A 12,949-nucleotide genomic window follows, 5' to 3' on the forward strand; every position below is an offset into this window, starting at 1 on the left:
TGAATGAATAAATAAATTATTTTATGAAATACATTTTATTATATATATATACATACATATATATATATATATATATATATATATAATAAAATGTATTTCATAAAATAATTTTAATGTATATATATATATATATTAATATATAAAATATTTTATATATATATATATATATATACAGTGGGTACGGAAAGTATTCAGACCCCCTTAAATTTTTCACTCTTTGTTATATTGCAGCCATTTGCTAAAATCATTTAAGTTCATTTTTTTTCCCTCATTAATGTACACACAGCACCCCATACTGACAGAAAAACACAGAATTGTTGACATTTTTGCAGATTTATTAAAAAAGAAAAACTGAAATATCACATGGTCCTAAGTATTCAGACCCTTTGCTGTGACACTCATATATTTAACTCAGGTGCTGTCCATTTCTTCTGATCATCCTTGAGATGGTTCTACACCTTCATTTGAGTCCAGCTGTGTTTGATTATACTGATTGGACTTGATTAGGAAAGCCACACACCTGTCTATATAAGACCTTACAGCTCACAGTGCATGTCAGAGCAAATGAGAGTCATGAGGTCAAAGGAACTGCCTGAAGAGCTCAGAGACAGAATTGTGGCAAGGCACAGATCTGGCCAAGGTTACAAAAAAATTTCTGCTGCACCTAAGGCTCCTAAGAGCACAGTGGCCTCCATAATCCTTAAATGGAAGACGTTTGGGATGACCAGAACCCTTCCTAGAGCTGGCCGTTCGGCCAAACTGAGCTATCGGGGGAGAAGAGCCTTGGTGAGAGAGTTAAAGAAGAACCCAAAGATCACTGTGGCTGAGCTCCAGAGATGCAGTCGGGAGATGGGAGAAAGTTGTAGAAAGTCACCCATCACTGCAGCCCTCCACCAGTCGGGGCTTTATGGCAGAGTGGCCCAACGGAAGCCTGTCCTCAGTGCAAGACACATGAAAAAACACCTGAAGGACTCCAAGATGGTGAGAAATAAGATTCTCTGGTCTGATGAGACCAAGATAGAACTTTTTGGCCTTAATTCTAAGCGGTATGTGTGGAGAAAACCAGGCACTGCTCATCACCTGTCCAATACAGTCCCAACAGTGAAGCATGGTGGTGGCAGCATCATGCTGTGGGGGTGTTTTTCAGCTGCAGGGACAGGACGACTGGTTGCAATCGAGGGAAAGATGAATGCAGCCAAGTACAGGGATATCCTGGACGAAAACCTTCTCCAGAGTGCTCAGGACCTCAGACTGGGCCGAAGGTTTACCTTCCAACAAGACAATGACCCTAAGCACACAGCTAAAATAACGAAGGAGTGGCTTCACAACAACTTCGTGACTGTTCTTGAATGGCCCAGCCAGAGCCCTGACTTAAACCCAATTGAGCATCTCTGGAGAGACCTAAAAATGGCTGTCCACCAATGTTTACCATCCAACCTGACAGAACTGGAGAGGATCTGCAAGGAGGAATGGCAGAGGATCCCCAAATTCAGGTGTGAAAAAATTGTTGCATCTTTCCCAAAAAGACTCATGGCTGTATTAGATCAAAAGGGTGCTTCTACTAAATACTGAGCAAAGGGTCTGAATACTTAGGACCATGTGATATTTCAGTTTTTCTTTTTTAATAAATCTGTAAAAATGTCAACAATTCTGTGTTTTTCTGTCAATATGGGGTGCTGTGTGTACATTAATGAGGAAAAAAAATGAACTTAAATGATTTTAGCAAATGGCTGCAATATAACAAAGAGTGAAAAATTTAAGGGGGTCTGAATACTTTCCGTACCCACTGTATATATATATATATATATATATGCACTGCACTGTAAAAAAATCTAGTTTTTGTAACTACACCTCTATGAAGACTGACATTTCGATATGCACTTCAAACTAATTTAATGTAAGTAAAGCATGTCCCAGTCAGAACATTTCATCTCTTCAAACATGGCAGAAGCTTCTAACCTGGTAAACTTTCTGAAGTGGGTCGCAGCAAATAACATGTTATTGTTCCACCAGCTTTACAGGCTCAATGTTCAATTTTGAGCAAAGCCTCGGAGAGAAAATTGCCCACTGTAAACCTTTCTGAGCAGCGCGAGATCCGTGTCTGGGTGAATCGGGCCCACTTTAGGCTCTGAAAACAAACTCTATTATTCAGCCTTGCTCTCCAGACCTGCGGGAATGAAGCTGGAGGGTGTTTGCAGTGATCTCGACTTAAAACGCACTGCTTCCAGTCCCAAAACTCTGCGAGAGAGGGAAAGATTAGACCAGGACGACTTGTTTACAATGTTACCAAACTCACAAGTCCATCCATCAATCCATCTGCCTGCGTGAGTCGCTTTTAAAAGCCATTTTCATCTGTAGAACAGTAAATCATCTCTCAGCTAATACTCAGTCTTATTAAGACCCAGAAAGAGAGATTAGGGTGAGAAAGAGGGATGAAAGCTGGAAAGAAAGACGAATGGCGTCTCTCAGCTCAGCATATGTCATGATCTCTCTCTGCTGAAAGCTCTATTGACTTATTGTCATACAATCTCAGCGTGAACATTAACTAGCGGATGTATCTCATTATCAGTAATTCACCTTAAAATGGAAACTACTCGAGCGTTAAATTAAAGCCAGCACAATAAAACAAAAGCTAACAAAGCAGAGCCGACGAGCATTTTTACACAAAACACCCCGTCTGGATGCTTATTCTTCGGATGAAACCGCTTGTTTTGTGACATCATCGATCATAACGCACATTTATGTAGTGAAATAAAGCAATAAATCATGTGGTGCAAATATGCAAAAATGTCTGAATTCTCACTTGAAAAATGTCCCCCTTTTTCAACTTAAAGTTCAGTTCCGGCTTTATATTTTTAAGCAGAATCAGATTGGCTGTACAACTTAAATTATATTGAACTGACTTAAAAAATTGAGTTGATCTCATATAACTTATAAAAAGGTTTAAAGTGTCATTCACTGGGTCTGAATGGGTTAAATAAATATATCAATACTGATAATCAAAATATGCGATTCTTGTTCACTGTAGTTCGTTACAGTTGGACGGTGCTCTGGTGCTGCAGATGTCCACCCAGCGGCGTCTCGTTCTCCTGCTACGGCTCTGGCTCGATGCCGGATCATTCAAAGCCGCGGGACGCCCTCTGATCTGGCTTAAAACTGACCGAGATAAACCTCCTGACAGAAGATCTGAGCCAAACCACATGATCCAAGAACACATGATATCTCTGAACATCTCTGAACGACACCTCCTGGAGAAGATCTCACGGATCATGGAGTGATAGATGATATTAACCTCAGATCTACAGCGGTAATAACGGGCAATGTGGAGCTATATACTGTAAAAGAAACCAATGTGAATCTATCTATCTATCTATCTATCTATCTATCTATCTATCTATCTATCTATCTCTGTTTGTCTATCTATCTATCTATCAATCTGTATGACTATCTATCTATCTATCTATCTGTATGATTATCTATCTATCTATCTATCTATCTATCTATCTATCTATCTATCTATCATCTATCTATCTATCTATCTGTATGACTATCTATCTATCTATCTATCTCTGTTTGTCTATCTATCTATCTATCAATCTGTATGACTATCTATCTATCTATCATCTATCTATCTATCTATCTATCTATCTATCTATCTATCTATCTATCTCTGTTTGTCTATCTATCTATCTATCAATCTGTATGACTATCTATCTATCTATCTATCTATCTGTATGACTATCTATCTATCTATCTATCTGTATGATTATCTATCTATCTATCTATCTATCTATCTATCTATCTATCTATCTGTATGACTATCTATCTATCTATCTATCTGTATGATTATCTATCTATCTATCTATCTATCTATCTATCTATCTATCTATCTATCTATCTATCTATCATCTATCTATCTATCTATCTGTATGACTATCTATCTATCTATCTATCTCTGTTTGTCTATCTATCTATCTATCAATCTGTATGACTATCTATCTATCTATCATCTATCTATCTATCTATCTATCTATCTATCTATCTATCTATCTATCTATCTATCTATCTATCTCTGTTTGTCTATCTATCTATCTATCAATCTGTATGACTATCTATCTATCTATCATCTATCTATCTATCTATCTATCTATCTGTATGACTATCTATCTATCTATCTATCTGTATGATTATCTATCTATCTATCTATCTATCTATCTATCATCTATCTATCTATCTATCTGTATGACTATCTATCTATCCATCTATCTATCTGTATGACTATCTATCTATCCATCCATCCATCCATCCATCCATCTATCTATCTATCTATCTATCTATCTATCTATCTATCTATCTATCTATCTATCTATCTATCTATCTATCTGTATGTATGACTATCTATCTATCTATCTATCTATCTATCTTTCTATCTATCTGTATGACTATCTATCTATCTATCTATCTATCTATCTATCTATCTATCTATCTATCTATCTATCTATCTATGTATCCATCCATCCATCTATCTATCTATCTATCTCTGTCTGTTTGTCTGTCTATCTATCTATCTATCTATCTATCTATCTATCTATCTATCTATCTATCTCTGTCTGTTTGTCTATCTATCTATCTATCTATCTATCTATCTATCTATCTATCTATCTATCTATCTATCTATCTATCTATCTATCCATCCATCATCCATCCATCATCTATCTATCTATCTATCTATCTATCTATCTATCTATCTATCTATCTATCTGTATGTATGACTATCTATCTATCTATCTATCTATCTATCTATCTATCTATCTATCTATCCATCCATCTATCTATCTATCTATCCATCATCATCATCATCTATCTATCTATCTATCTATCTATCTATATATCTGTATGACTGTCTATCTATCTATCTGTCTATCTATCTGTCTGTCTGTCTGTCTGTCTGTCTATTTGCCTATCATGAATATTTAATAAATAAAACATTTTTTCATTTATTTTAAATATAAAGTAACTATACTGACAGTGTTACTGTGACAGGAGACTTCACATAAGAGCAGTTCGTTTAGATCTACAGAGGTCGGGGTAAATGAATAGTTTCTGATGTTTGTCACAGCAAGAACAAACCAAGACCCATTACACCTGCAGAGACCAGCAGAGATCCCTTTGGGAAGATCCGGGTCCAGATCCGAGGCTAATCAGGAACTGGATTGCAGGCCTCTCAGGACTTTGGCAGCCGAGCGTCTGACCAGATGGCAGAAATGGCAGAGCGCTGAGGGAGAGTCTGAACGATTGGCACATTAGCCATGAGAGCGTGTGAGTAAAGCACACAGCCGCAGGGCTGGAGAGATCTGCTCCACACACACATCTACACTAAACAACAAAGCTGAAACACAGCAGAGAAAAGCCTCATGTAGTGTTGGTCTGAGGGACAAAGGCCAATCGACCCGTCTCCTCAAACAGCCTTGATCCTCCCAGATATCAGACATCAGTCCTCATCTCGTCTCATCATATGCTCCTGACAACACCCTATATATGTATGATGCAGCTCTGGATGTAAAGGAAACTCACTCTCAAGCAGAACACATGTTGAAGATAAAACATTCCACACTGATGGAATCGGATTTTAGAGAGGCAAAAACAACTGAAAGTCGTACAGGTTTGGAACGACATGAATGATGAGAGAATGAGGATTTCTGTGTGAACTGTCCCTTTAAGAGAACTTCAGATCTATCTCCCGATCTTCAGCACACTGCTGCATCTGCTGGGATCGGGAACGGGTTTTTAACTACCCGATTGTGTGGTTAAATGCAAATTTCTTCAGTCTCGTTTTACCAATTATTTTGTCATTTATGAAGGAAACACCATCTGGAAGACGTGATTTACTCAATAACTGGTCGAAACAAGAAACACAAAACACACAGAAGGAGAGAAAACTAGTTGTGAAATATTCAGAACTGCACTGACATCCATCCATCTATATATCCATATATCCATCCATCCATCTACATATCCATATATCCATCCATCCATCTACATATCCATATATCCATTCATCCATCCATCCATCTACATATCCATATATCCATCCATCCATCCATCTATATATCCATATATCATCCATCCATCCATCCATCTATATATCCATATATCCATCCATCCATCCATCCTTCTACATATCCATATATCCATCCATCCATCCATCTATATATCCATATATCATCCATCCATCCATCTACATATCCATATATCCATCCATCCATCCATCCATCTACATATCCATATATCCATCCATCCATCCATCCATCTACATATCCATATATCCATCCATCCATCCATCTATATATCCATATATCCATCCATCCATCCATCCATCTACATATCCATATATCCATCCATCCATCCATCCATCTACATATCCATATATCCATCCATCCATCTACATATCCATATATCCATCCATCCATCCATCCATCTACATATCCATATATCCATCCATCCATCCATCTATATATCCATATATCATCCATCCATCCATCCATCCATCCATCTATATATCCATATCCATCCATCCATCCATCCATCCTTCTACATATCCATATATCCATCCATCCATCCATCCATCTACAAATCCATATATACATCCATCCATCCATCTACATATATCCATCCATCCATCTATCTATCTATCTATCTATCTATCTATCTATCTATCTATCTATCTATCTATCTATCTATCTATCTATCTATCTATCTATCTATCTATCCACCCATCCTTCTACATATCCATATATCCATATATATATATCCATCCATCCATCTATATATCCATATATCCACCCACCCATCCATCCATCCATCCATCCATCCATCTATATATCTATCATCTATCCATCCATCCATCTATATATCTATATATCCATCCATCCATCTATATATCCATATATCCACCCACCCACCCACCCACCCATTCCATCATCCATCTATATATCTATCCATCCATCCAACCATCCATTTATCTATATATCTATCCAATCTTATCCATCCATCCATCCATCCATTTATCTATATATCTATCCATCTATCCATCCATCCATCCATCCATTTATCTATATATCTATCCAACTATCCATCCATCCATCTATATATCTATCTATCCATCCATCCTTTTCTAAAATCTTTCAATAAACCAGCTGTCTGTTTTCCGTCTGTCATATGACATCATAAATCCCGCCCACTCAAGAAAGTGAGGATTTAAAAGCACTTTGCAACATGGTTAGTTGGTGATTTCATACATCTAAGTAAGAACTTAATCTGGTGCAGAGTGACCCGGCGGGTTAAACGGATGAATAAAGAGAAGTGTGGTAACAGTGTGGAGTCTCACCGGTGACCAGGAAGTTGCAGCGTCCCGGCCCCGCCTCGTTGATGATGTCACAGGTGTACTCGCCGTAGCCCTCTCGCGTGAGGCTGCGTATGGTGTAGTCCGTCTCGTCCCGTGAGTCGAAGTGTCCGGCGTGGAGCAGTCGTGAGCCCAGCCTCCATTCGTACCGCAGCACACGTGACGGATGCGCCCGCAGAACGCGGCAGTTCAAAGCCACCGGCCGACCCAAACCCTGACGGACCTCCTGCCACACCGGCTCCACCGCTGGAGGGTCTGTGCGGAGAGAGACACGCATTACTGCTGCTGACGTCAAACATCATTACTCGTGCTCAGACACTTTAAAAATGATTCTTTTGAAGTTGTAAATAAAGATTATTGGAACATGTTTTACTTGAAAGTCTTTCTACATTGAATTCATTGTGTAATTTGCTGTTTCTTTATTATGTGAAATTTACTAGCAATTTCTGAATTAAACTTGTTTCAAAGTAAATCCTAAACCAGTTTTTTTTCCAGTGTAGATGAACAAACCCCTAACTTTGGTTTGATAAACAAATTTTGCTGTAAGTTCAACTAAAAATGATTTAATAATAATGCATTAATGTCCATTTTTGTATTTACATTAATGTATTTTGCAAAGTGGCTTGTATGCATTTTATCATTGTGAAATCCTTTGCAAATAAAAGGTGCCAATCAAAGGATTAGAGGATTCATATCAAATAAATGGATCAGTATGAATTAGTGTAAAAACAGATTCATATTATTAAACATGAGAGACTTCAAAACTAAAGACTCTAAACAGGCAATAAATTAAAATAAGAACAGTATGATAATACAGCTTTTATTTTAATATATATAACTAAATAATTTATATAAATTAAATAAATATAAATAATGCCAGATAAATGCAAGATAAATTAAAATAATAACCATTTATAAGGTAAAATTAGCCTAGCTTTCAGTCAACATGAGATGACATTGGGTTAAGGTGCGCAACTCAGCCATTTACTGTACTTAAAATCCTCTGTTTTTTTAGCTTGTAATGTAACGTTGCTGTTTGCACGAAAAAGCTCTGAAGAAGATGTTCTGCTTGGTGTCAATTTTTTTTGAAACACACATTAGATAAACTAACAATCTCAAAACATTTTTAGCATGACGTGTTTGTGTGTGTGTGTGTTTGTGTGTGTGTGTGTGTGTGTGTAACGTCATACGGCCCAGATCCAGACTGATGCAGCATTAACTGTATTGAGAAAGGCTGTAAATAAGATTTTTCATTTCAAATTGCTGAAATTAATTTTTCCGATATCAGTAAATGCCATATAAAGAGTGTTTTAAGCAGCGCCGGAGGACAGATGAATACCAGAGCACTTAATCTAAGAGGTCGTGTTGATCCGCCCCCTCCAGCTTCACTTGACGGAGAATAAAGAATCAGATTTTAATGAGCTCCGGGTGCGAAAGGCTAAACTAAACACATCTTAGGGCATCTGACACGCACACACACACACACACACACACATACACAGCAAAACAAAGGTACAAGACAAAGAAAGGAAAGAGAAACAGCTGCTGTGACTCAGAGGATGACAAAAACACATGTAGGAGTTTTTCTGTTCATCTTGATGTAATGAAATAGCTGGTATTTGCTTCCGGAAAAAACAACATACAGTACAAGGACGAGGCTTTTACAGAAATGAGCGATGTGGCGGCCGGATGTATGAAGGGTCTCTGCATTAGAGCTGTATGTTGAGGCTAATAACGGTCCGGTGTGTAGGTTCTCTCACGGACCTGAGGCTAAATTGAGGCAAATGTGGTTCAATCTCACAGAGACGCAAATCTCTCTGCGATGGGCTGGAAAATGCAGTTATATAAATGGAGCATCTGCTGCTTGACATCACGGCCATCAGCAGGAGCAGCGCTGATGTTTCACCGCAAAAGACAAACTGTGTTTGCTCATGACGAGTAAATGCATTTGGCAGGAGCTGCAAACTCTTTCAGCAGAAACATCTACAGCAGGTTTCCTGAGGTCTGAGTCAGAACACTGTACAGAAATTTTGAGATGTTGTAAATAAATCAAAGATTATTAGAGGATGTATATAAATAGGTCTAATGCAGTCGGATTAAACTAACAAACCTTCATACTATAATAATATAATAATCTGGACATATAGTGTATAATGTTGTTCTTCACTAAAAGAGCTTGTTTGAGATATAAATCATTTTGTCTGGATGTTAGATCAGACATTATGCTTTTTCCGCTTATGGCTGATCAAGTCAATATTGTCCCACAGAAACGGGGCTCTTATGATTTCAAACCAAATTTATAGCTCTGCAGCTTAATATTGAGTTCATGTCTGAACTGGACTGAATGTGCATTCAACTGCAGCGATGCAGGAAAGAAAATCATTAAAAATCTTCACTTCTATTTATCAAGTGATTTCCTGTTCTCAGAGTGTGACAGGTGTCAATCATTCAATCCAGACTCAGCTGAGCAGTGAGGATCATGCAGCGCTCCTTCCACGTCAAACACTCTTTCCCAAACGCATCAGAGCTGTTGAACTGCTGAAGTCGGTCCTTCACGCCTCTAACGCCGCGCTGAGCGACTCGATGAGTTTCTAACCAGAGGAGAGCGTCTGCTGCCCGCTGGGCTTTGGCACCGTATGTGCAGAAAAACACCCATCCATATGCCACCAGCACCTAACTATCTGTAACTCAGTCCGGCAGAGTGTTAACATAGTCAGACACACAGTGATAGTGTAGATTAAACTGCACTGCACTTATTTCAAAGAACAAATTACAGAGGCACAAAAGCAAAAACAACTTACACTACTATAATTTTAGCAGCTCTACTGTTCTCATAAATATGGAACTAAATAATAATCTTCTCCTGATCCATTTTAAATGTGGATTTTGTGGCAATTTTTAATGGGATCATACTTATGGATTGCATGGGACTTAAGTCCATGGATACTGGACTTACTTATTGGATGCAAGGCTCTACAAATAATGTTTGGATCTGGCAAATCTGGCTTGAGCTACAGGTTCAATGCACTTACAACCTCTTAAAACTCACTAGCAACCCCATAGCAACCATTCAGAAAGCTCTTTTTTCCTGCCGCTCAACATGCAGGACTCATGCATCATACAGCAGATTTCATTTCTCATTACAGGAGCCTTGTGCTTCGTTTTGAGCTGAAATCATCAAAGTGCATCTTCTATTCAAAGACAGACAGCAGATTCATCTGAACACATTGCATTAGCAGACGTGTTTCTGCTCAACTCCATTCAAAGCCATTATTTAGCAGCTGTTCGGTGTAACTGTGTGTTTCATAATCGGCTGCTGTTTGTGTGTCGTACGAGAGTCAAGTTCAACCCAACAGATATTTTCATTTCCGCAAACACCTCAGAGCCCTTCGGTCTGCTTGTAATCATGTTTATTTATTTCTCTCCTGATGTACTTCTGTAGCCGTGAGTCATGTGATGTGTTTGGAGAGCTGAACCCAGTAAATGTACAGTGACTTGCAGTGATTTACTCTGTGGATCAAACACTGCAGCAAGTCTGTCTACGTCATGTTAGCGGTGCTGGCTAAGGCAACCATCACTATTATTATTGCTTACACTTATAGCAATGTGCAGAAACACCCAGGACACCCTAGCAACCCCATATTGTAGCAACATTCTAAAAAACACCAGAACACCATAGCAACCCCATACTGTAACAATATTCTAAAAAAGACACCCAGAATACCCTAGCAACCACATACTGTAGCAATATTCTAAAAAAAAAACACCCAGAACACCCTAGCAACCACATACTATAGCAACATCCTAAAAAACACCAGAACACCATAGCAACCCCATACTGTAGAAACATTTAAAAAAAACAAACAAAAAAAACAACCAGAATACCCTAGCAACCACATATTGTAGAAACATTCTAAAAAAAAGCACCCAGAACACCCTAGCAACCACATATTGTAGCAACATTCTAAAAAACACCCAGAACACCCTAGCAACCCCATACTGTAGCAATATTCTAAAAAACACCCAGGACACCCTAGCAACCACATACTGTAGCAACATTCTAAAAAAACACTCAGAACACCCTAGCAACCCCATACTGTAGCAACATTCTAAAAAAAACACCCAGAACACCCTAGCAACCACATACTGTAGAAACATTCTAAAAAAACACCCAGAACACCCTAGCAACCCCATACTGTAGAAACATTCTAAAAAAACACTCAGAACACCCTAGCAACCCCATACTGTAGCAACATTCTAAAAAAACACTCAGAACACCCTAGCAACCCCATACTGTAGCAACATTCTAAAAAAACACCCAGAACACCCTAGCAACCCCATACTGTAGAAACATTCTAAAAAAAACACCCAGAACACCCTAGCAACCCCATACTGTAGAAACATTCTAAAAAAAACACCCAGAACACCCTAGCAACCCCATACTGTAGAAAACATTCTAAAAAAAACACCCCAGAACACCCTAGCAAACCCCATACTGTAGCAAACATTCTAAAAAACTCTTCAGAAACATTCTAAAAAAAACACCCAGAACACCCTAGCAACCCCATACTGTAGCAACATTCTAAAAAAACACTCAGAACACCCTAGCAACCCCATACTGTAGAAACATTCTAAAAAAACACCCAGAACACCCTAGCAACCCCATACTGTAGCAACATTCTAAAAAAACACTCAGAACACCCTAGCAACTCCATACTGTAGCAACATTTAAAAAACAACAACCAGAACACCCTAGCAACCCCATACTGTAGAAACATTCTAAAAAAACAACCAGAACACCCTAGCAACCACATACTGTAGAAACATTCTAAAAAAAAACAACCAGAACACCCTAGCAACCACATACTGTAGAAACATTCTAAAAAAATACCCAGAACACCCTAGCAACTCCATACTGTAGCAACATTTAAAAAACAACAACCAGAACACCCTAGCAACCACATACTGTAGCAACATTCTAAAAAACACCCAGAACACCCTAGCAACCACGTACTGTAGCAACATTCTAAAAAACACACAGAGCACCCTAGCAACCACATACTGTAGCAACATTCTAAAGAAACACCCAGAACACCCTAACAACCACTTACTGTAGCAACATTCTAAAAAACACCCAGAACACCCTAGCAACCACGTACTGTAGCAACATTCTAAAGAAACACCCAGAACACCCTAACAACCCCATACTGTAGCAACATTCTAAAAAAACACCCAGAACACCATAGCAACCACATACTGTAGAAACATTCTAAAAAAAAAACAACCAGAACACCCTAGCAACCACATACTGTAGAAACATTCTAAAAAAAAAACAACCAGAACACCCTAGCAACCACATACTGTAGAAACATTCTAAAAAAATACCCAGAACACCCTAGCAACTCCATACTGTAGCAACATTTAAAAAAAAACAACCAGAACACCCTAGCAACCACATACTGTAGCAACATTCTAAAAAACACCCAGAACACCCTAGCAACCACGTACTGTAGCAACATTCTAAAAAAACACACAGAGCACCCTAGC

General features: G+C 38.4%; 1 protein-coding gene across 4 annotated transcripts in view; it reads right to left on the minus strand.

Moving 5' to 3' along the window:
• The window catches only part of LOC127501915 (MAM domain-containing glycosylphosphatidylinositol anchor protein 2-like), a 157,920-nt gene that overhangs the window by 34,341 nt on the left and 110,630 nt on the right, over window positions 1-12,949 (minus strand). For all 4 annotated transcript variants that reach the window (XM_051874239.1, XM_051874235.1, XM_051874236.1 and 1 more), the window contains exon 9: window positions 7,388-7,657. In XM_051874239.1, coding sequence (XP_051730199.1) covers window positions 7,388-7,657 — 270 coding nt within the window. The remainder of the gene's footprint in view (window positions 1-7,387; window positions 7,658-12,949) is intronic.

Source organism: Ctenopharyngodon idella, chromosome 20, assembly GCF_019924925.1.
Source record: "Ctenopharyngodon idella isolate HZGC_01 chromosome 20, HZGC01, whole genome shotgun sequence".
NCBI classification, from domain to species: domain Eukaryota; kingdom Metazoa; phylum Chordata; class Actinopteri; order Cypriniformes; family Xenocyprididae; genus Ctenopharyngodon; species Ctenopharyngodon idella.